The sequence below is a fragment of the Aspergillus nidulans genome, chromosome II, assembly GCF_000011425.1.
Source record: "Aspergillus nidulans FGSC A4 chromosome II".
NCBI classification, from domain to species: Eukaryota; Fungi; Ascomycota; class Eurotiomycetes; order Eurotiales; family Aspergillaceae; genus Aspergillus; species Aspergillus nidulans.
Window position 1 is genome coordinate 1,388,795 of NC_066258.1, and position 24,218 is coordinate 1,413,012.

General features: G+C 44.9%; 6 protein-coding genes across 6 annotated transcripts, besides 1 other annotated feature; 3 read left to right on the forward strand and 3 right to left on the reverse strand.

The window, feature by feature from the left end:
- Window positions 1-24,218: part of a sequence feature (contig 1.145 856..176570(1)) that runs on past the window's edge.
- On the forward strand, window positions 238-4,285 carry ANIA_08288 (SacI domain and endonuclease/exonuclease/phosphatase family protein; the record flags this gene model as incomplete). Its single annotated transcript, XM_676465.2, has 7 exons — window positions 238-997; window positions 1,058-1,241; window positions 1,290-2,910; window positions 2,963-3,262; window positions 3,311-3,420; window positions 3,464-3,795; window positions 3,843-4,285. The coding sequence occupies exons 1-7, from the start codon at window positions 667-669 to the stop codon at window positions 4,283-4,285; spliced, it is 3,321 nt and encodes a 1,106-aa protein (XP_681557.1). The 5' UTR covers window positions 238-666.
- On the reverse strand, window positions 4,067-6,774 carry ANIA_08289 (uncharacterized protein; the record flags this gene model as incomplete). The annotated part of the gene is made up of 4 exons (XM_676466.2): window positions 4,067-4,892; window positions 4,954-5,233; window positions 5,286-6,714; window positions 6,770-6,774. 4 exons carry the CDS (start codon window positions 6,772-6,774, stop codon window positions 4,747-4,749), a joined length of 1,860 nt encoding a protein of 619 aa, XP_681558.1. The 3' UTR covers window positions 4,067-4,746.
- ANIA_08290 (RAMP4 family protein) lies at window positions 8,463-9,204 on the forward strand. Its single transcript, XM_676467.2, has 3 exons — window positions 8,463-8,540; window positions 8,617-8,743; window positions 8,797-9,204. Exons 1-3 carry the CDS (start codon window positions 8,538-8,540, stop codon window positions 8,901-8,903), a joined length of 237 nt encoding a protein of 78 aa, XP_681559.1. The 5' UTR covers window positions 8,463-8,537; the 3' UTR covers window positions 8,904-9,204.
- Window positions 8,930-12,208, reverse strand: ANIA_08291 (putative AP-3 complex subunit delta; the record flags this gene model as incomplete). Its single annotated transcript, XM_050611258.1, has 5 exons — window positions 8,930-11,186; window positions 11,234-11,462; window positions 11,513-11,896; window positions 11,949-12,145; window positions 12,205-12,208. The coding sequence occupies 5 exons, from the start codon at window positions 12,206-12,208 to the stop codon at window positions 9,196-9,198; spliced, it is 2,805 nt and encodes a 934-aa protein (XP_050467303.1). The 3' UTR covers window positions 8,930-9,195.
- On the forward strand, window positions 14,698-16,646 carry ANIA_08292 (uncharacterized protein; the record flags this gene model as incomplete). The annotated part of the gene is made up of 3 exons (XM_676469.2): window positions 14,698-14,969; window positions 15,020-15,723; window positions 15,844-16,646. The coding sequence occupies exons 1-3, from the start codon at window positions 14,710-14,712 to the stop codon at window positions 16,644-16,646; spliced, it is 1,767 nt and encodes a 588-aa protein (XP_681561.2). The 5' UTR covers window positions 14,698-14,709.
- On the reverse strand, window positions 16,724-20,117 carry ANIA_08293 (rRNA-processing protein UTP21). Its single transcript, XM_050611259.1, has 5 exons — window positions 19,980-20,117; window positions 18,408-19,916; window positions 18,103-18,354; window positions 17,400-18,038; window positions 16,724-17,326 (listed from the first exon to the last, which is right to left on the reverse strand). The coding sequence occupies exons 1-5, from the start codon at window positions 20,100-20,102 to the stop codon at window positions 17,033-17,035; spliced, it is 2,817 nt and encodes a 938-aa protein (XP_050467304.1). The 5' UTR covers window positions 20,103-20,117; the 3' UTR covers window positions 16,724-17,032.

Below are 24,218 nucleotides of genomic sequence, written 5' to 3' on the forward strand. Positions count from 1 at the left end.
AATATCGCCCGTTGTTGGCCTGACCGCTTTTCGACTGAATCCAGGAACGTGGCCCGTGACTAGGATGGGGCTTCCGCACTTGACCTAATCAACGAGTTGGGTCAGTTCGCGCTCCTTCATAAACTAAATCCCTGTACTTGGACAAGGGAGACTTGAGTAGCGTGGAGCCTCGCACGAAGCCGTATCTTTCCAACATTGGCGAGAAATAAGAATCTCGAGCTGACATTTCCCAGTCCCTTTTATTACCTGGCCGCTAGGCTTGTCTCTTACGCCATCCTTACCTTTTATTGACACACGCATGGGACTCAGAATACGTTAATGGACTGCTTATTGATACGTACTCTAGCCTAATCACTACGGAAGAATTGCGGACGCAGCAGTTCAGTACTACATCCCCGTTATCGATGTCAAGCCGCGCTTCTGAAGGGCTGAGCAGTCGCCAGTGTTAGCCAATTCAACACATTGTCGGGTCGTACGAACTCACTAATATCGTCTCATTGCGGATTTCTCTGCACATAATCTATTCTCGCATCAGTTTCTTCAGCGATCCACAAGCGCATTGGTTGATAGAGCACTTCAATACTAAAAAGCTAGTGCTACTCTAACTACTTCCGGCGTTCGGCTGCCCGCCATGCTCAAAGTCATCATTCAGGATCTCAATTGATAATGCCTAGTATTCGAGTCTTCAGTCGGGACCACCCCGTTCGCACTCTTATTTTGGCCACTTCAGACGATGCGTTGGTTTTCCAACATAGCTTACGGGAGTCTGCCAACAATCATTCATCAGTCAATCATGACAGGCAACGCTGCTTGGTGAAGTTTGCCAGTCTATCTTCCATAGACTTGGCAAGTTACCGACCTTTAGGATCTGGGTACGGTACCCTCGGGCTGGTCACTATAGACCATGATGTGTTTGTTTGTGTTGTCACGCGCTCTTCCAAGGCAGCCACAGTCAGGCCTGGAGAGACAGTTTTAAGAATTGAGGACGTAGATCTCTGTAAGATATCTACCATCTTGAATCAATCTGTTATCGCTGCTATCTAACCAAGGAAAAAAGATTGTTTGAACCGTTCCGAATATGAATTTACTCCCTATTATGACGCGGAGTCTTCTGTCAATGAAGACACCATTTCTAATACACTCCCGGCGAAAGATCCTTTTCTAGCCCTGAAGAAACTCCTGACTGATGGTAGCTTTTACTACAGTCTTGACTTCAATCTTACAGATCGACTGCAGGATCGGTAGGCTAATAGTCCAGGACAAGAGTCAAGATAACTAACTAATAATAGTTCAGACAAGTTGACAGCTTTTGATATCGATTCCCTTGACAAAGATGTTTTGTGGAATGCATATATGATCCAACCTCTTCTCATGTTTAGATCCCACCTACCACCGTATGAAAAACAACTTCTCGATGCCTCTCAGATTCTCACATGTGTTATCCGGGGATTCTGCGGGACAATAGCCATTCCTGCTAATGCTAACGTCTTACATTCCGAGCCCAAGGCACATTTGCCTTCAATGCTGACCCTCATTTCCCGTTTGTCTTCACGACGAGCAGGCACTCGATTTAATGCTCGCGGTCTTGACGACGATGGAAATGTGGCCAACTTCGTCGAGACAGAGACAATCTTGGTTTGCGGAACATCCGGGGTGGCCTTCTCTTATGTGCAAGTGCGTGGCTCCGTCCCAATCTTCTGGGAGCAAGCCACAGGATTTCTCCCCGGGCAACAAAAGATTGAAGTGACCCGATCAATTGAGGCTACTCAACACGCGTTTGACAAACATATCCAGTTTTTGGAGCTAGAATATGGCGCTGTCCATGTGGTCAACCTTCTATGTGAATCAAAACCGGGTGAAATTGAACTTTCAACAAGGTTTCGCGAACATATAAGGAGGAATCTCAGCAGCAAAAAATCAAATCTGCCTTCAGATCATGCTCTGTTACGTACTACAGAGTTTGATTTCCATGCAGAAGCTCGGGGCCCCCTAGGATATGGGGCCGGAAATCAAATAAAGCACGAGCTTACACAATCTCTCAATGGCTTTGCGTACTTTCTCTCTAAGCAAAACCGTCCGTCTGAGATACCTGGAACATCCGTTGTTCTACAACAAGAAGGAGTCTTCCGCACCAATTGCCTGGATTGCCTTGACCGGACAAATCTTGTGCAGACCATCATTAGCTTACTGGCCCTTGAATCGTTCCTGTCGCAAGAAAACAGTGTGCTATACTCTGAAGTTCACCATCGGCACTCCATACTCTGGGCTGATAATGGAGATGCTTTATCAAAGATCTACGCGGGCACTGGTGCTCTCAAAAGCTCGTATACACGACATGGGAAGATGTCCATTGCAGGTGCCTTGGCCGATGCGCGTAAAACTGCCGCCAGATTGTACATCAACAACTTCTCAGACAAAGCTCGACAGAGGACAATCGATCTTATGTTGGGTCTCCTGCCAGATCAGCTGCCAGTGCATCTCTACGATCCAATCAATGACATGGTCTCTGCTAAGCTGGATCGAATATCATCAGAATTCACTTCCAAGAAATTAGCCGATATCTGGACCGGAACGTTCAACGTGAATGGACGTGTCCAAGGACCCGGTACTGACTTGAGTCCTTGGTTATTTCCCGAGGACAATGACCAGCGCAAGTGTCCGACTATATTCGCTGTTGGATTCCAGGAGATTGTTACCCTGAGCCCTCAGCAGATCATGTCAACAGACCCTACAACCCGTAAATCCTGGGAGCTTGCCGTCATGGATTGTTTAAACTCACGCGCAGCTGCGCGGGGATCACCGAAGTATGTACTTCTGCGATCAGGTCAATTGGTTGGGACAGCTCTGATGATCTACGTGCGCGAGGATATTCTCAGAGACATAAAGAACGTGGAAGGAAGTGTAAAGAAGGTGAGCGGAACTTGCTATCCTCTTATAAAACTCACTAATTCGGTCCCTGCAGACCGGGCTTTCTGGAATAGCTGGTAACAAAGGAGGCTGTGCCATCCGCTTCGAATATTCGAATACCAGGCTTTGCTTCGTAACCGCTCATTTAGCTGCTGGCTTTGCGAATTATGATGAACGGAACAATGACTACGAAACTATTTGCCAGGGACTTCGCTTTCAGAGGAATAGATTTATTGAGGATCATGACGCTGTTATATGGCTGGGAGACTTCAATTATAGGATTGGCCTTCCCAATCAGACGGTTAGGGACTTGGTAAGACAGAGCAATTATCAGAAGCTCTATGACAATGATCAAGTAAGCTATGTCTTCCCATGGCATCCGTACTTCACTGACCTTGGTTAGCTGAATCTGCAAATGCTCGCGGGCAGGGCTTTCCAATTCTACAGTGAGGGTCTTGTCACGTTCCCCCCAACTTACAAATATGACGTGGGCAGTGACACCTATGACACTTCGTAAGTAACTCAACCAAATGCCATATTTGATGCTGATTTCCAGTGATAAATCACGTATTCCCGCATGGTGCGACAGGATTCTGTGGAAAGGACCAGATCTGCGACAAAGCGGCTATGGTGCTTCAGACATGCGACTTTCCGACCATCGTCCTGTATGGGCAACCTTCACATGCACAATTAGCATCGTTGATGAGACTCGGAAAGAGAGTTTGAGGCAGTCGCTCCACGCTCAACAATGGAGTAAATCCCAAACGGTTGGAACCCAAATAACTCAATCAATGCGCACAGACGATAATGTCCTCATACCCGTCGAACCTACCGCTACCGGGCTTCCTCCACCTAGCTCGGAGCACCGTAAATGGTGGCTAGATAATGGTCTGTGTTGTGTTATCATATTTCATACATAAAACTAATGTTTCCAGGTGCTCCCGTAAAATCATCTATACGGCCCCCTGCCAAGGACTATATACTGAATGAGCACCGGACTTCAAACCCTTTCTCATATAGCGAAAGCGAAAAACTTGAATGGGTTCCCATTGTTGCGACGCAAAGGAAGTTTATGGTTACCGGTGGTGCCATTTCTAGGAAGCCTCTAGTTCCACCCAGAAGTGCAGCAGCTTCAGTGTCGCCTCGGTCTCTGCAAAATAAGCCCCTAAAAGCAGAAGAGCATCAAAAAGCTTATTCGCCGCCGATACCTGCGAAGCCCAGCTCGCTCGCTTTGAATCAATCAACACCATTGCCGCGCCAATCCGCCAGTGCATGCGGCGATGCCACACTTCCGATTGCCTCAGGGTCATCGTTACCGACAGCACTACTAGATGATGATGTCAATGTGGAGTTCAATTGGCAGCCTCTCCTTCGATGAAACACGTTGACGCAGTTGATATTCTTATGATTTGAAGTTCAAATGCAGTTCCAGAACTCACGTGGTAAATAATAGGAACACTGCCCGTCTAATGTTCAAAGAAGGATGAGTTGCAAAACATAATATCAGGATCGTAGCCTGAAACCGGCTTGAGCTGAATATAAAGAAAACATATATATATATATACATATACAAACGCGCGCTTTGCAAGAGGAACTCGCTTCCAACGATCTATGGGTATATCAGCAGGATAGTTGCACCCTCAAAATACTTCTCCAACTCCGAAGTATGAAAGTTCTTGTTTTGATACTCCCTAATAGAAACTCCCTGTAAAAGAAGGATGCATCGCCAGGCATGAGAAACCAATCCCGTTTCAACGAGAGGAAAAGTCATGCCCGTCTAAAGCAGACAAACCTGATTAAGGAAAGCTCAAGATGATATATTGAAGGAGCTGGACCCTATCAGACAACACGCAATACAGCGTGGTCGGCCGCTTTAGGCTTTTTTCCCGCTTTTAAAGCCTGCTTCTTAAACCGCGCTGGGCCTCCAACCATCCACACAGCAAATGGGCTGGGATCGCCGGGTTTTGGCCGTGCTTTCTTGGCGCCTGAAAACGTTAGCATGAGCCACTAGCTAAAATCATACATTTGCAGGATTCACAAACACACCTGATTTCTTTGCCGGCTCAGCAGGTGCGGCATCGCTCGGCGGGGCTGCGCTACCTTCAGAGGTGCCGCCACCAGCAGGCGGAGCTGGCTCCTCTTTAGGTTTTTCCGGTATTGGCCACATATGCATAGTGATGGTCCAGTCGGGCTCGAGGACAGTCTCCCATACTTGTGGGAGTATGATGTCGCCATTGGGACCAATTAAATCATAATGTCCTTCTGCAACATGAGGTCCTATCACCTCAATGTGAAGAAAAGCTTGTTTGATGAGTTCCTCCATGCCCTTGATCCGAGTGAGTCATAAGATATACTCAATCAAAGGCGGGGATGCTTACCTTCCAGGTGCGGCACAGATCAAAGGGAAAATTGAATTTCCTACCCAGAGCGTCCTTGAACTTGATGGGTGGTTTCTTGTCTGGAGGTTTACTGGCTGCCACTGCAGCCGCAATTTTCTCTTGTACGTCCGCGGTCGCCTTCTCAGTGGCTTCGGCAGCTGCTGCGTCAGCAGCTTTCGCCGCCGCCTCTTCTGCCTCTTTCTTTGCCTTAGCTGCCTCTTCGGCAGCTTTTTTCTCAGCCTCCGCTTTAGCAAGAGCAGCAGCCTCCTCGACGAGCTTCTTCTCGTGAGCAGCACGTTGTTTCTTCTCAGCCTCCGCAGCCGCCTCAGCATCCGCGGCAGCCTTCGCCGCAGCTTCACGCGCATCGCGGGCTTCGCGTTCCGTTCTCTCATCCAATATCAATTTTTCAAGCCTGGCTATCGCCTCATCCTTTGCAGGATCTACGGGCGCGGGAGCGGGCGCGGGAGCGGGCGTAGGCTCTGGGGAGACTGGCGCTGCAGCGGATTCAGCTTGGCTGGGAGGCGATGGTGCGCTGGCATAAGGATTGAAGTAGGGAGGCATCATTCCGGGAACCATAGCGTAGGGTTCCCGGAAGGGGTAAAATCCCCCTGCACCGTACGTAACCAGGTCATGATGATTCATTTGAGGTCCGCCATATGGGGGGGCACCATGCGAGGGACCATGAGGTGGAAAAGGATGTTGAGCTAGATTGTGACCGTCGCTTCGAAGTGGCCCTGCTGCTACCGCATGTCCGTGCTCATGCATGTATAATGGAGGCATGCCGTGAGGTTGTTGCATGGGATGATTGTACCCGTAAAATGGATGGCCGTACTGATTCGAGGGCGCAACCTGGCTATGAGCTCCAACTCTAATCAACTGGTCTGATGGAGGGTGTTGACCAGTTGGGGGTACGAATGGAGCATGTGGCACCGCACTATTCGGATAAACATATGATGGCCCAGGCGAAGGGCTGTGCGCATGGCCTGAGCCTTGCGCGAGTGATGGCCAATACCGTTCCTGGGATCTATACCGCTCCTGAGACCTACGGCGATACAAGTCACCATATTCCTCGGCCGAGTCCATGCTTTCTGGTGAATCAGGCGAATGGTGACGACGGGATCGGCGGTGAAAGGACTCTCGTTCTGGAACGATCTGATGCCTCGCTGAGCGTCGGCGGCTTGTAGATGTGGACGGCGGATGGATTGGGTTACGACTTCGAGTCCGGTAGGATGTTCGGTTTCGAGAGGCTGAGTCTGATGGCTTCAGTTCATAGGGATAAGGTAAATTCGTCCATTCATCATATAGATCATGATACCCATGGCTTTCTGCTTCAGAAGGTGGCGAAACCTGAACTCCCGAGGAGTCCTCTTCGTCTGTGAAGGAAGAGTCGTCCGAGTCGTGTTGACTGGGAGCGATTGTGATGTTGAACCTGCTTAGCAGATCGTGAGTATTGAGCGATGCTGATGAGATCCTACGTGACGCACGTCATTGATGTTACTTTCAAAATTTCGGAGCTGGCTCTGAGGTAAGAAAAGCTGGGTAGTTGAATCAAGCCCTCGTGTCCGTAAGCGGCGTTTATTGGCGCAATTCGGCTTGTGGTGAGGGGAAAGCGCTCAGAGATATATCGTCACAAATAAAGCTTCGTTTTCGGCATCAAGTTCATGAATGGATTTTCGAGTCTGATCAAGCCTGCACTTTCAGTCAATGCTGAACTCTTTAATCCAGAGGCAAGGCGGGGTAAGAATGATAGAGCAGCAAGGAATTGTCACAAGAGGAAGAGAAGTCACGAGATAATCAAGGTTTTTGGGTTTGTGAAATATATAAACCGCGACGAGGGGGGCAGTAAATAATAGCCAAGGGAATACCGTCAGGTAGTTGACGGCCTGATGATTCACAGTTGGGCCCTTCATAAGAGTTTGGGCATGGGCTTACCTTGAGCAGAAATCCCTATCAGCGATTATTATGGGACTTTCTTGTCAGGCTGAACTGTCAAGCTATTTTTCTTTCGTTCTCATTCCGTTTTTGTGCTTTTTTTTCGCCTCTCTTGTTATTGTGCAGAGAGACAGGGTCGAGAATGATGAACCTTTGACGGCTAGAGTACCTAAGTACTACCTAAACCTGCTGCCCAATGCCCAATCAACATTCGATCTGCGGAGGCTGTCTCAGAAATTCTACCAGTCAACCACAACAACCTTTGACTTCATTTGATCAAGTGATTGGGTTCATTCTCTCAAGGCCTACTAGAACATTAGCCTGAATCGGCAATTGACACTTCCAACGATAATCCGGCGGAGCAGATACAGTTTCTTCATATAGTAACTAGCCACCTTCTCGGAGTACATAAAGGTCTCAATGACCAGTTATGAACCATGCATCCCTCTGCGGCCTCTGTAAATTATGCAGTGCAGATTATGCGAGCATCATACTGCATATTGCTGTTGCTGCATTGTTCTCGCAGCTTCTACGTCGAAGTCACCTCCATAGTTGTAACGTGGAGTTGCGAGGATACGCGAAACCACATACTTAACAACTATACCTGAATGTGCTCACCAAGCAAATATGGCGACATTCTCCCCCGGCTCAAGGACTCATCTAATCTATTGCCGTAAAATCCTATCTGCTGGCCACTGGCGGGGCCCGTAACTATCGTCGTCTAGTAAACATACTCTACTGTAAGGCGCAAATTTGAAGACCCGCAATCAGCCACCGAGCCTTCAGAAACGTCATATTATACTAGTACAAGGTATCCTGCGTCTTATCACAGTCCAAATCGCCCCGTCACTCTTCAAGTCGTACGCTTTGAGACATTCAGGCTACGAGGCATCTACGTCACGCGGTCGGGGGGAAAGGTCCGAGGCCCACGGCGGAGAGATAAGCTTGTCGATATGAGTGACAGCAGCTTGGTTGAGAAATACTGCTTTTAGAAGTAATCATTCTGGACCGTCTACCCGACGCGATTTCCCAATTGTTGGCAACGGTATGTGAGGTATTTTGAAACAATAGACTGGATCTCAGTGCGTCTCCCAAGGTTATCTCCCTAAGGTAGACTACCCCTGTGTCTGTGTGTCTGCGCTTCGCGGAAGCAGTTCGTTTCCCCAACGTGGCCTCTCCGACTTCCTGCCCAGGCGCAATTGAATCGTCAATTCCTGCGCACTACTAAACGCAGATTCCAACTCAATTAGAACACGCTTAACAGCTCTCTTGTTACCGGTGTATTCAAGCATTTGCAATAAGCTCAAAGCAGTTATCACCATGGTACGTTCCTACCTAGTTATTTCCCAACTACACGGTTCTTTACATATATATAGGAAATGCTGACCTAGCCTACTAGACTCAGACGCCACAGCAAAGGAGAGCTAACGAGAAGTTTGCAAAACATGAAGCTTCTAAACGTGGAAAGCCAAAAACGACTACGACCAAACACAACACGAAGCCTTCGCTATCAACGGGTTGGGTTGGTATGTCTCAGTCAATCCTAGGCAACTGGTACAATACGCTAAAACACTCATAGTTCTTCTTGCCTTTGTTGTCTGCGGTGGACTTGTATTTGAGTTGCTGAGGATCGTTCCACAATTGTGGTCCGCAATCGCGTCTGTTTTCAACCGACTGCTGGCGTAGATGCTCCTTTCTCTCAGACTGGCTCTGCGAAGCAACAGCTGGCTTATAAAATTATTTATGCATTTGCACCTCTATGCCTTGTTAGGGGTGAAATAAATGCTACTCTCCGAAAGACCGGCAAATATCCAGCCGTCACTATGACTGAGCCCTACGTGAACAGAGGCGGGTCGGACCCTTGAACCTCTGAAGCCCAGCTGAGTACAAGGAAGGCATCGATTAAAAATGGCATATCTTGAAAGTAAACTCTGTGTATATTTGTCTTCTCAATAGAACTAATCAATCAGCTTAATCTTTAGCCTAATCTTTCGGCATCGCCTTTTCTTTTCCTTGTCCTCTTATGCACGGTTGAAGAGCTCTTGCCGTGTTCTGACTGGCTATTTTCCCCCTGTAAGGAATAACCTTTTCGAGTTTTGTTGTGGCTGGTTTTTTTCGGCTTTCTTCGTTTTTTCACAACCATCCCGTCAGAAGGGGCACCTTCGAGTTCTACACGCTCGGACGCTCGTTGCATTTTTAGCCTGATTTTCTCGATTTCCTTCATTGCTGTAGCCATCTCTGCATCATCCTCGGACTTCCCGGGAACCCCATTGGCGTGGGCGAGACCGTCATCCCCCAGAGTTAAGTCCTTAAGGCCGCTAGAGTCGACTTGCAGTAATGCCCTCTTCGCCTTGACGGGCTCGTCAGGAGAACTGAAATCAGCCGTTTCTTCGAGATCAAGTACTTCATCGGCAATAACTTCGTATTTTTTGGGTTGTCCAGCCAGTTTGCCCTGGGAATCATATGACCTTGCTTTGGGTGTAGATTCATCCCCAAGCCCACTAATCTTGAGATCGATTATTGGGATAGAATCGACATCCAGAGCCTCACTGTGGACAGAACCAAACGGCCGCTCCGTCGGTGCCGTTGCATCATTCCGTTCATCAGCACCGATGTAAAACGGGTCCTCTCTGTTGCGTTGTTTCCATTCTAATTTTTGCCGCAAGCTTGCAGCCAATGCTTCATCAAGGATATCTGGATCCTGATATGAGAAGTTCGGCTGTATTTCGATCGTATTGAATCCGCCTTGTTGTTTATGTGGCAACTGTGTGACACCGACGCGGTAAAAGTCATAGGGCTGCGCGTAAAACCCATCTTGGTAACTCTCAAACAGCTTGCGAACGTTGTCGTTGAACGGCACATTCAAACATAGTTGATCTGGTAAGGGGACTTTTCCCTGCGCGTTTGGCGCCACCGGGTTGAGCTCGAGCCCGTAGAACAGACTTGGAATAATCGATGACAGCAAGTATGGCACTTGAGCCTGCTGCGTGCTCGTCTGCATCACATCAGCAGCCAAGCGCATGATCTCCAGAAATTCAATAGCCCTTTCCTGTACTTCTAGATCCGGATGAGTCGCGAGGCCTTCGTAAAACTCCACGATCCGCGCCAGGAACAGGGAAACTTCACTTCTCTGTCTCACGTCCCATGTTCCCATATAATCATGAACTATGCGAGCTAGGACTTTTGGGACAGCCTGAACGAAAAGAACAAGGGCTCTTCCAGACAATGACGTGGTAGACACATCGATGAGTGACTGAAGCATCGGACCAGGGGACGAGAGATATTCGGCGTATTCGCCAACGACCCAAGCTAGAGGGCCGAGTACACCATTATATGCAAGAGAAACATTTGCAAACACTGACTGCCTGTTGTCAACGAGTAGCAGGAATTCAGCTGCTCTTGTCGCTTCCATCCGGACATTCTTGACACGAACAGCAATATTTCGCATTTCCAATCCAATTCTGCTTGCTGCATCGTCCCTGGAGCTACTTTCAAACCCTTGGCTCACCGTATGTTCTTCAACTCTTGTGGGAAGATGTTTCACCAGTCGAATTAATACACTGACGTACCATTCAAAATCTGTTAGCCTTGAATAGTTGTCATGAGAACAGATGTCTAAGACGCGGTGCAGGATTTCAACCCGATACTCGTCAGAGATAGGAAAATAGGCAGGATGTTTTCCCAGCTCCCTACGACCGACGTGATTTGCCAACACCGCTACATCTCCGGCATCTGAGGCATCCCCCTTGGGAAAAGTATGTTGAGGTTCCTCGAGCTGACCAATAAGGCGTTCGACAACAGGTTGTAGTGTGTCTCCTGTAACCATTCGAGCCGCCAGCTCTAAAGCCTGCAACCGGATCGAGATATCCGCATCCTCTAGACAATTCATTATGACGTCCTGATGCATCGAAATCAGATGAGGGTGGGATACTACAATCCTGCTAAATGCGAGCAGTGCTACGTACTTGACTGGTATCCGTTAGCACAGCATAGGGATAATAATAGGGAACACTCACGGTTGGGATCGAAATCTGTAACAACCATGCCTCGGAGCTTTGACACGCAAAGATCTGCAATCTCATGCGAGTCTTCAAGCGCCCCTTCTCCCTCTAAAATGCCACCTTGAATGATTCCATTAATGCATTCGTAGAGCAATGACATGGCGGTGGTCGTCTGGACTATATTGATAAGCGGCCGGATGAGTTTCCGCACAAGCCGAGGCTCCAGAGGAGTCAATGTTGCAAACTAGGGAAGTTAGCATTACCAAATGCCAAGTGTCCATAAAACAAACTCACAAGTTTTATGATTTTGATTGACATCCAATTGTTACCCCCTTCCACCAAAAGCTCAAAGAACCTTGGCGCAAGTGGGAGGAAATCATGAGGCCTCCGCCATCCAAGCTCGCATACGACATTGAGTACAGCTGTAGTGACACTGCTGTCTTCCGTTTCATCCATCAAACGGTCCTTCAGCCTAGGCCATGCTAGCCTTAAAGCCTCGGGATAAACCAAGGCCAGGCGGTACAAGCATACTACTGCCTTCTTTCGAATTGAAGGACTGGAGTGGGAAATCCTAGATAAGACGTCGGGAAGCAACGACATGGCAAGAGATGGGGTTATGATATTTGGGAGGGTGTTCAACGGAAGGGAGATTATTTGTAGGTTTGAGCAAACCATATCCTGCGAGCATATTTGTTAGTAGCACAGGTATAATTGGAAGCCATATGCTGACCTTTTTGAGTAGGTTGGTAGCAAGCATCAGCACTTCTGTCTCGGGCCTGAAGCTCTGTAAAGCCCCAAGATAACCAACTCTTTTCTGGAGAAACTTGGATGATGACATGACCTCTAGAACATTGAATGATGCCCAGGACATATCATAACCGAACATTTCCAAATATGCTAGCTTCAAAAGGGCCGTGGCCTTTTTGTCTGGGATATGTTTAGCTAAGAGAAGACGTGTACATAGACACCGTAAGAAATAGGCTCACCCATATCCTGAGATCGAATCTCTGCTCTACATTCCCGGAGGCTGTTTTGAATATAGTCTTCCTCAGAACCCTTGTGATTCCTCAGACCTTTTATCAGGTCGTACAACGACTTCTCGAACCTAATCAGAGTCGGGAATAAGATTCAACCAGTGCTAACCGAAAGCAAGTTACTTACATTTTGGGCGAGATTGCTGGTCAGACTACTTCGAGCAGGTAGTCGCTTGACCACTGTAACTTGCATCAAAAAGCGAGGGTAATGTCATTGGGTCCGAGATCCTATAGAGGTTCGTCAGAAGCCATCAGCTCTAGTTAACTTGATTGATGAATACTCACACTTGACCAAAAGCTAGCGAAGAACGCCAGGAAACCAGTATTATGTACATGTAGTCTTCGGTCAGTTGAGATCAGTGCGGAGTACAATCGGAAAGTACGTCAGATTGCGGAGGTGAAAGTCACGGGACAATAAGACAGTAATTAACTTATTTCTTTCATCCATACTTGTTTGATCAGTTTCTTTCTATCTGCTGTATCTCCATAGTCGATATCGAGAACAACACCGCCAGCAATGTCAATGGCTGATTTTCAATTTACTGGCAGTCACAGGTCCAGTCTCAAAGCAGCCCTCCATCGTGCACAGCAAGCCCCTGCCATTCTCGGCCAACGGCCTCCGATCCTGCATCAGGAATCCCCGAGCGATTTCGATTCTCTGGAGAAGCTCTTCTTTGCATGCATACAATCTGCAGACGACAAATCTGCTTTAGCGTGTCTTGAACGTCTAGTGCATCGTTTCGGTCTTTCCAACGAGAGAGTCTCAGCGCTACGGAGTCTCTACGATGAGGCGGTCGCACAAGACCAACCAAGCCTAGAGCGGTGTCTCAAAACTTACGACGATATTCTGTCTCAAAACCCCGTCAACCTGGTTTGTCTGTATTCGCCAGTTGTAGATAAAGTACTTACCATGGTGAATAGCCGATACTAAAGCGTCGAATCGCTCTCCTTCGCTCGCTATCTCGGTACGCAGATGCCATATCTAGCCTAGTAAAGCTCCTTGAGGCCACGCCCACAGATGCTGAAGCTTGGTGTGAGCTTGCAGAACTGTACCAATCGCAAGGATTGAGCCCACAGGCAATATTTAGTCTTGAGGAGGCTTTGTTAATTGTACCCCATGCGTGGAATGTGTGTCTCGTAACCACATTGCGTCTGAAATAGTTGTTGATACTTTTAGGTTCACGCTCGCTTGGGCGAAATTCTTTACGTATACGCCAATTCGTTGGATAACGAGGGCATAGGTCGACAGATACGATATTCAATCCAACATTTCTGCAGGAGTATTGAACTCTGTGAAGACTACTTAAGAGGCTTTTATGGCTTAGCCTTGGTATGTGGATGGCTCCTACTTTCTGCCCAGGGTATTCTCTTCGAGGATTAGACTAATATGTCTCCTAGGCCACTTCGCGTATATTAGTCGAGAAGACTCCAGAAGCAACATCGGGGTACCTCGAACATGGGCAAGAATCTTTCAGGCGCCTCCAAGCTTTAGCAAGAGAAAAGCTTTCAGCTATCCTTACAAGGCAGTACTCCCTTGCGCCGCACCTGCGCGACTATGAGGAGAATGAACTTGCGGCTGTGAAAGAGTTGCTCAATGGCTTTGGCGAATGATCATTTATCCAATTGATCAGAGCTAAATGTATAACCCGTGGATTATTCGCGTTTGGTCCTATCCAGCTCTATCGTGGTCAATGCCGATAATATTTATCGGAGAAAGCAAAAAAAAGAAAGCAAACAACGATTCAAAATTACCCCTGTGTCGCTTAACTTCCGTCGACGCGGCAGTGTTGATAGCGCTCGGCATCTGTGCAACCGTGCAAAAACTGTACTTGGTTCCGCTAGCCGAATCAGCAGGACCCGTCGATGGCTGCTGTCTCATAAGAAAATTTGCGAGTAGGTGGCTGAGTCCAACTTATGAGAATTTGGTTAGAATGATTGTGATGTCGATAGCGGTTTGCTGACTCGACCCTCGTGGAGCTGAACTGTAAAGAAACTTTAAATCCAATACAATCACAGAGAGCATAGAGCTGGCCACCCAGGCATATACTATATACCCTGTATAGGCGTACAGTACGAATGAGCCTCTTGCTAGAATGTTGAACAGTGATGCACGAAAGAAGATTGATTAGCACTGACACTGTTTCACACGTAAAAGTAGGTATGTTGGTCCACCGTGTAAAGTTATCAGTGCCATCAAATCTGGGTTATTCTTCCATCTGAATGAAATCATTCACTGGCAGCTTCGGAAAACCACTAGATGTAGTAGAAAACCGTAGTTAGTGGACCTGAACCCATAGTCTGGGTTGCTGGGTCTGATAACTTGCGTCGGTACGTTGGTACTTCGAGTCCATAAGCTGTGCATACTGTGGGGCGCTCAATTTTCGACATAAACTCGTGTGCTCTTTACTACATAATCTCCTCAACGAATCAAGCAAGCTCAGTCACCACGCTCATATAATGGGTATCCCGCGAGTAAGGCGACACTTGAGTCCTTTTTGCCAGGCAGTCTTACTTCAGGGCGGCGCGGATGCCGACTTTGAGTGCATAAAATCTGTTGTGATTGATGGGCCAAGCCTGGTTTACAATATCTACGCACGCCTATTATCATGGTTTTTGACGACCAGCTCTAATATGGTTGACGCCTTGCCGACCTGCGACGAAGTAAGCCGCGGGGTCATGCTTTATTTGATGCATCTGAAGATGCTTGGCGTTGAGATGTATATACAAACATTGTATGCCGGAGACTCTTCGAACTAACCAGCTTCAGTGAGAACATCTATTTCGACGGCGCATTGCCTGCACATAAGCGCGAAACCCGAGTTGCCCGACTTGAGAATCAAAGGAATAAACTTGAATTGTTTTGTGCAGAAACTAGAAATGGCTTCGACATGTCCAAGCCTCCCGTCTATAACAGAATTATCAAACCTGATAATGTGCTACGCAGCCGTCCTACACCCGCTAAGTACGGCAATATTCCTGCCAATCCCTTTATGGTTTCGGCAGTGTTCGAAGACCTAAAGTGCCGCTGGAATAGAGCAAATATCCTCGATTCTATCAGGGATACCTTGCCCGTACACACGATTGACATTGAAGATTTACCTTGGGCGAGTGTTACGACCATGGTATCAGGTGAAGCTGACACGTACTGTGCCTCTGTCGCTAGATGTATGGGCGCCTGCATACTTACGAATGACTCGGATCTTCTTCTCCACGACCTCGGAAAATATGGTTCGGTCGTCTTCTTAGATTCGGTGGAGTTACGAGCAGGCTTTGAGCAGCCACTATTTCCTCAAATCAAAGCTACGATGCTGCGCCCTTCACTTGTGGCTCGGCGCTTGGGAATTCGTAGCTTGCTATTGCTTGCATTTCAGATATCGAAGGCCCGGCCAGAAACTAGCTTGGTAGAGCTACTTCGGCGGACAAAAATGGGCATCGCTGAGGTGGAAATGGCCAGATATCAGCAATTCGCCAGTGAATATCAAAGCGACCATCTCCAGATGCAAGCACAGGGGGCGAAAGAGCTCCTCGGGATCATTGATACCAGGATCTCGGAATTATATTGGCAGTACGAAATGCGAAGTGAGTATACAGATATGGGTTACCCACATGTCTACCTTTCTGTTCTCAAGGAAGATCATACAAGACAATGCGCGTGGGCCAAAGGCCGCAAATATCGCCAACTTGCATATTCAATCATGAACCTCTCCCGTCCTATCGATGAGAGGCATTGCTTTATAGCAGAATTCGTCCGGCGCGGTCGGCGAATTTCTGAAGATAAATTGAGACTACTAGATGAAGGATCAATATTTGCCGAGTTAGAACTGCTTAAAGCCCGTCTAGAGTCTTTGCAAAGCAGCTTCAAAAAGAGCAGTGATAATCTAGACTACTGGGCAGCTTTTGCTCTCTGCGACGTATACCTCGTTGCAGATGCTGAGCTTGCTCAGAACGACTTCCAGAAACTGGAGCAGTTCCTCAAACACGGCTATATTGGTAAAAAACTCAAATGGGAGGATATCCACCTGACAGCGCAGATACATGCGGTCCTATATTCTTTGCGGATCTTAAAACAAATCCTCGATCTCTTTCATCCGATGGACGTGGTGGTACTGAACCTAAGGGCAATCCTCGATAAGCTTCCCCCATTGCATATCATGATGGACCCTGCTTCTCGCCGTGCAGAGGTATACATGAGTATCCTTACTACTGTACAGCTATCAGATTGCTTTGGGTGCTTAGTACAGAGGCGGCAATCCGACTATACGACCAGCACTGGTACTGAGACAGCAAAGCGTGAACCCCGATCTTTTTCGCATGTCGGAACTACTGAGCAGGGCGCTGGTGATCGTATCCCATCGCACACATCCAATATATACGAGCTACTCCAGGAGGAGTAAATCTCCTCAACTCAATATCTAGTGTACGGGGTTTCAGTGGAATAAGGTGTATTTCTAGGAATAGTGTATCGGCATTTGAATATATGCAGCATACGCTAACGGGAAGACCTCAAGAACCCAACAACGCCTCGACAGTAGCCAACTAAACTGGCCAGACGTTGAGTCTCAGCCTGTTGTACGCGTTTCCAAAGATCAAGATGCTCTCTCAGCTCACTGTCCGTACCTTCACTTTGATCAGAGCACGCCGCAACAACATCCGAGTGTATTCTGAGAAATACTGCCATCCATGCATTGGCGAGCTCAAAATCCTTTTTGGAAGCAAGGCAACTGCATAGCGCCATGACAAAAGCCGACAGTTCGGACTGCCCGCCATTGACTTGCGGTGTCTAACGATCGTGTCTAAAGTCCAGTCTGGACGGGTTCAAAGACTTCATCTCGAAGAAGAAAGGTTCAAAGTCTCCAGAAATGCACCCCGTCCGCAACAGTGATGTGAATCGAGAGACTGCATTGGGGTTCTTGGTGATCTGTAACTTGGCGACACGTGATGATTCTGTGAGTTTTCCTTCTTCTAGTAACGTTGCATTGGCATTGTGCTTAGGTGCACCATCAGAAGCAGGCGCAGGGAGGAAGAACGGAGCCTTCTCAGGACGCTTTGGTGGTTCCTTTGGCATGTTCCGCTCCTAAATACGATGTTAGAATTGGGTTTGAACGAAAATCTGGAACAACTGGAGTAAAATCAGAGAAAAATGTTACCTTAATCAAATCCATGTGAACAAGTGTCTGCCACTTATTCTTGGGAACAACACTAAGCGTCAACATATCTCGATCGAGTTGTTCTGTACATGAGATTGGACCATCACCGTCATGTTCTTCATTATCCTGCTGGAAAGCTGCTTCAATAATTCCGACACCTCCCTCTCCAGAGGAAGTAGGAAGTCCGGTATCCAAGAGGTTATCCACGTTCAGATCCCGTGTAGATACTGGGATGAATAGACTCCTATTTGACCAGAGGCCGATGCCCACCCCATCTGCATGTGCAGTGGCTAGAAAATCACCAGTGGGTGACATGGCCAGAGACGTGCATGTGCTGGATACGCGGAAAAGATCAATCAGATGACCAGTGGGCAAGTCCCACACTCGGATAATGGAGTCCATAGAAGCAGCAATTATCCAACGCCCGTCACTGGAGAAGATGAAATCATTTATTTGTCCAGCACATCCCCACAGCTCACGCACGATTTTCTTTGTTTCCATGTCAACCACACGTATGGAAAGGTCATCACAGCTGAATGCAACTAGCTCACTCATACTATTATACCTTAGGGCCGTGATTGCTGTCATTGGATACCAGTCAAGTTCCTTGATTAACAAACCAGACTGGAAATCCCAGAACTGTAACAGGGTAGTACACAGTCAGTAATAGGGAAAAGAGTGATATTTATTTGAAAGGTCCCACCTTAACTTTTCCATCCAACCCACAGCTGAGAACTGTCCGATTCAAACTGTCAATTGCCAGACCAGTGACTGATTTTGTATGCTGAGTATGAATTTGCTTGTTCGAGTATCTGACTTCACCACCCAAGTCGTATTTTGTTTTCTGACAGGGATAGCTCCGCCGGTATTGACCTGATTGCATATTGAAGAGGCGAATGCTACCACCTGCAGATCCAACCACTGCAAACGTACCACATTGGGAAATAGCAACACTCTGTTGAGGATGTGGGTCAGTTAAGATTGGTGAATGCCAGTGGTCAATCTTACCTTAACATCGGTTCCATCGCCAGTCTCAAACACCCAACGTCCAGCTTTCTTTTTGCCCCAGAACCAGGTCCTGGCATATTTATCTCCACGATGACCTGTTACAATACTTTCCCAGCCCGTTTTGTTCGACGCAGTTGTGTCGGTAGTTTTAGGGTTAGACCAGATCGTACCCGAAACAGTGACGCCCATTCCACCATCTCGGTTGAGAGAACATGCAATACAAGTGACTTCCGGCGCCCTGAGATTGGGCTGGCTTGATATAGATCCATTATTCACGTCTGAGATCACGACACCTTTTTTTTTGGCACCCTGTTCTACAGAGCCTTGAGATAGCTCAGTGCTTTGACTGTCCTTCCGTAGACTGAATCCCCAGAGACTGCTGTCTTTGCTCGCACTCAATAGCCATTTTGCTGTAGTTTCCGAACCGTCGGAATGTGATGGGAGAAAAGAGACAGTGGTTATGGTATCGGAATGGCCGCTTCGCGAATGAAGAGGCCTCGGAATTGGTGAAAATGGAGACTCATCCACAATCCATGTCCGCAACGAATTGTCCTTTCCTGTTGATACAATAACTGGTTGCCCATCCAAGAACTCTATATGGTTTATACCTGAACCTGGGTCGCCCGCAGAGACCTTATGGGCGTTGCGAAGAACACCCACAACGCGACCACCGCGGTTCAAATCCCAAAGTGTAATGTCGCCGCTAGCTAGACAAGCGGTTGCCATAGCCCCAGACTGCTGGCCATCTTCCCCGGCACCAGCATCGTCATTCCGAAAAGTGAGAGAGGTTATAGCTGGCACTCGTGGCGCCTGTGGCTGGAAAGAAAATATAGACTGGCCAGTTTCAACGTTTTGGATAGATATTGACCCATTTTTGTAGGCAATGGCGATGACTGAAAGCGCTGGGCTTGGTCGAAGTACAGTAACTGGGCCGGCGTTGGGGAAAGCTGCAAATATGCTATGGACAAGCCTTCCGGTTTTCACATTCCAAATGTCCACGGTCCCATCTGACTTTCCGATGAGAACCTTGTTGAGGTAAGTTGGCATATTGCAAATCTGGGTTGCATAGGCCGCTTGACCCGGGTTATCCCGAGAGTGCGCAAGGATGAGCGTCGTGTAATGCTCGTATGAGCCATTCTTCCAAACGTTTACCGACTGCCCATTGCAGCCTACTATCCAGGAACCGAAGACCGTTAGGTGTTCGATAGGCGCGTAGGCTTCGATGGGTGTTTCAAGCGATGCAATCTTCTTGCCACGCTTGAAGACCCAAACTCCACCGGAGCCTCCAGGCCCGAGAGCTCCCCATGCTGCGAATAAGATATCGTGCCATGCGAACGTAGCAGTAATGTCGCGTGGAGTCTGTGGGCGGCTAATAAAAACCAGCTTGAGCCCCTGACGTAGATCATAGGTATGCAAGCAACGACCGACAGATGTTGTTATTTGAAATGTGGCTTTCCCCAGTCGCGTACACGTGAAGGGAACAGACGTTGGTGAAACTAGTCCAAGTGTCTGGTCAAGGTTGGTCAGATACAGTTGGACGCTCCTCGAAAATATCGTTAAGTTCAGACTTACGCGAAATGGGGAGAAAATCCTAGATCCAGCATGGTACGTATTCCTTTGAGCAGCCTCATCAACGACCACCTTCTGTCTCTTGGCAAGCGGCAATGAGAAGCCATCATTATTTGTCAATGACATTTTCACGCATGTACTATTCACTACCTAAATTGGTTCAACATTGAAGTTTTTGGAAATTATTTATCAGATGACTAATCAGAAAAGGCGGGCTTAGGACCGGATGTGTCAGATTGGCGGATCCAAAATGTGGGTCCACTTACAACGGGATAGTACGTCGCGACACCGGGTAATTAGAATCCAACTCGGAATCCCTTGAGTCAGCAACCAGGCACTTAAGTGCAGTTAATATGCTGCTGAGTCTGCCTGCCACAAGGCAGGCTAGCATTTAAACCATACTTTTTTATTTTTCAAAGGTCGTGATGATCTTCAGCAAGCACCAAAGCCAGTCTGTAATAGTGCTGAAGCATCCAGTAAAATGCTGGTTCTATTAGGGCTTTCTAATAATAGAGATGATATTATATTTCATATATCAGGCAAATATTGTTGATCTACACTAAATCTTCAAGCAATGGCCCTTATAATGTATAGTTTTCATGGTTGTTATCTGTTAGGCATTGTTAAGGGTAGACTTGTTAAACCACGGGTTGGGGCGGGTTTTCAGGCCTAGCTGACCCGCCCGCGCGGGTTTTGGGGTGGGTTACCTTAACAGTAAACTGCCCATGGATATAGCAAATAATTTGAACCCAACCTAAATAACCCAAAATAACCTAGTTATATATATTATTACTATAATAAGCAGTGATCTACATAGTTAATAAAATACTATATTTAAATACTGTATTATAAACTATTTAAGTAAGAAAATATAATATAAATATAGTAATATATTTATTTAGATATCTTGGCAACCTAGCAGGTTACTCTGCCGGGCTTTAGGGCAGCCAAAAATATCCAAAACCTAATAGATAATTAGAAGGTCTAACCCAGCCCATTTCTTGGCAGGTTGGGTCGGGTTGGGTCGGGTTTTGTGGGTTGGGTTGAACAAGTCTACTTGCAGATATACTTATATAATACTAGGATAAGCTCCGAGCACAGAGCTATTAGTACTTAAGTATATAAAAAAAAAGGAGTAGCTTTACAGAGGTCTAGGGGGTAAAGTATATAAAATATAAGATAATAGTAGGTCTACTAGTATATTATAGAAGGAGGCAGTGATGGCAGTAATGTTAAGGGACGTATTTAGATGGATCTTCCTATCTAGACGTGCCGTACGTACAAGAAGGAATCGCTAAAGAAGAAATGAGAAAGAAGGATTGTTGTTGCAAGGAAGTCTTGTAGGTGGCTCACCGCCTTCAGGACAGCGCAGGCCTTGGCCGAGTCACTAAGGTCTAAGGTCCTTGTATAGGCAAAGGACCCATAACAAGTAAGGGCAGTAAGAAAGACCCTTATTAGGAGGGTATTGAAACTTATAGACCGTCACTGTAATAATATAGATTTTAATTAAAAAGCTATATATTTTACAAAAAGTTAGACTTGTTCAACCCAACCCACGAAACCCGACCCAACCTGACCCAACCTGCCAAGAAATGGGCTGGGTTAGACCTTCTAATTATCTATTGGGTTTTGGATATTTTTGGCTGCCCTAAAGCCCGGCAGAGTAACCTGCTAGGTTGCCAAGATATCTAAATAAATATATTACTATATTTATATTATATTTTCTTACTTAAATAGTTTATAATACAGTATTTAAATATAGTATTTTATTAACTATGTAGATCACTGCTTATTATAGTAATAATATATATAACTAGGTTATTTTGGGTTATTTAGGTTGGGTTCAAATTATTTGCTATATCCATGGGCAGTTTACTGTTAAGGTAACCCACCCCAAAACCCGCGCGGGCGGGTCAGCTAGGCCTGAAAACCCGCCCCAACCCGTGGTTTAACAAGTCTATCTGCAAGCTTTATAGTACTGCTGGATAGGGCTATAAGTAGATCTAGAAATACTATTCTTTTATATCTCTATCTAGTATCTAATATATAATTAAAAAGAACTGTGAACAACTTGGCAGTATTGTAAAATAATATAGTAGATATCTACAAAAGCTAGATAAGGCTGATTAGGGGAAATTGCTTAATACTATTACTAAGAATCTATAAATTATATATAAGGATCCACTTGCTGAGGTATTATATAAAGTGAGTAATACCTTTATATATTATTATATCTACTAACCTGCTTATAGGTTAAATATATATTAATATAACAGCTTTTAAATACTAAAGATATATAAAAGTGGTGTTGCTTATAGTAGCCTTGAGAAAAACCAAAATTATTATATTATTTAGTCCTGGTATAGAATTAAACTTAGAACTTGATAATTACTAGCTGTATTATTAATCTATTAAAGTAAAATAATATTCTAACTCTTAATATTATAAATATAATGTACAAGCCAAAGCCAGCCTTGACAGAAAAGCTAAGAATTAGTCTTAGTTAGGTTATATATATAATAGATAGCTTCAGATTATTAGTGATTCTTGATTCCATAGTAATTCTCTATTATACCTAATTAACCCTCATCCTCTGTAACTATCACAATATATAAAAATTAATCTAGTTTTTTAGCCATTCAGCTCAGGGTTGTAAAATACTAAATAAATTATCAAGATAATATATATAAAAATGAATTACCTGGACTATCTATGATTTATAGTAAAAAATAATCTAAAAATTCTGATTACTATAAAGTAAACAAATTATTACTATATACTACTTATAAAGGCTATAACTAAATCTAATATCTCTAATATCTTAGTTTTTCTTGGAAATAATACAGTCTAATAGATAACCGGTAGATAGAAAGTCAAAACCTTGATATATATAAAAGAGCTTGTCAATAGATTTAACAAATAGAAAAAGATTATAAAATAAAGTATGGTCTGATTGTTGTTCCTATAAGGTATTTAGAATAATTTTTTTTTTATAATGATCAAAATTTTTAGGATATTATCTATAATAAATAGCAGGTAGTTAGGTAGCTTATAATTATATAGATTATCTTAGTACTTTATTTAGCATTTTATAAGCTTAAGCTAAGTATAAAAAAAAAATAGATAAATTTCAATATATTATAGCAGGTCAAGCCTATTATTATGATATATAATATTATAGTTATGGCCCTGACAATGCATGCATGTTATTATGGTTATCCTAGTCTGCAACTGCCTGTCTTGTATTATATTCTTGCCTAATATTGCTGCCCTTAAGCAGGATAATAATCCCTAGTTACTGGTAACCCAACTACTACTAATAAGTATAACTTTACAAGGCCAGAATAATTAAATTAAACTATATTTTATAGTTAGTAGCATGTCCAGTCTATTCAAAAGAATTATCTTATTTTTATAATTAGCTATATAAACTATATAGGATCAGAGATCTTGCCCTGGCATTGCTATTAACTAACTAGTAACTAGGCAAATACTGATTATCTAATACTAGTTTAGCTAGGAGTAACTAGCTAAGTAATAGTAATATATTAATTACTTTATAAAGTTTTATTACTAAATATTTAAGATTATCATGGCTTTGATATTGGTAAATCTTAAGAATAACAACTAAACTAGTATATTAGTTAGCTATATATTAGATAGTATTATTTACTAAATATCTTAAAACTTAAAAAGACCCTGTTATCTACCTATCTAATCATATATTAATTACTATCAAGATCTACTAAAAACTTTGCCTACCTATTCAATTAGATTTTCTAATATTTTTAATTATAGTTATATAAAACTTATAGATCTTGCTAATTAACTGGAAATTAATAGCTTATCTAACAATTTTTAGATTAGATAAGTAAGAATTTTTTATCTAATATTAATTAAGCTAAGCTAGTGAAGCTATTAGAAAAGAATAATAACTAAGAAGCTTTCTAGAGAATATAGCTCTTCAATTTTCTTTAACTATATTATTAACTAGTAATATTATATCTTTAAGTCTATTATTTATAGCTTAAAATAGGAAAGTTCCTTTTAGTTATTACTCTTTAACTAGCTAGAGAGCTACTATATAAGCTATATAAAAAAAGATAAGATATAAAAAAAGATACTTAAGCAGGATAAAGAGTATAATAAGATAATATACTATTTAAAAAGGGCCTTAGTAGGTTTTCCTTATAATTTTGTTACAAACTGGGGGGCGGGGGGGGTTCTTAAATATCTAAGACT

Excerpts from the sequence above, each read along its gene's own strand:
- ANIA_08290 (XM_676467.2), top strand. Across the intron at positions 8,744-8,796 it reads GCTATCAACGGGTTGGGTTG|TTCTTCTTGCCTTTGTTGTC; the intron begins GTATGTCTCAGT and ends AAACACTCATAG.
- ANIA_08293 (XM_050611259.1), bottom strand. The coding sequence starts at position 20,102 with ATGTCATTGACAAATAATGATGGCTTCTCATTGCCGCTTGCCAAGAGA. Across the intron at positions 19,917-19,979 it reads GGATTTTCTCCCCATTTCGC|ACACTTGGACTAGTTTCACC; the intron begins GTAAGTCTGAAC and ends AACCTTGACCAG. Across the intron at positions 18,039-18,102 it reads GGTTGGATGGAAAAGTTAAG|TTCTGGGATTTCCAGTCTGG; the intron begins GTGGGACCTTTC and ends ACCCTGTTACAG.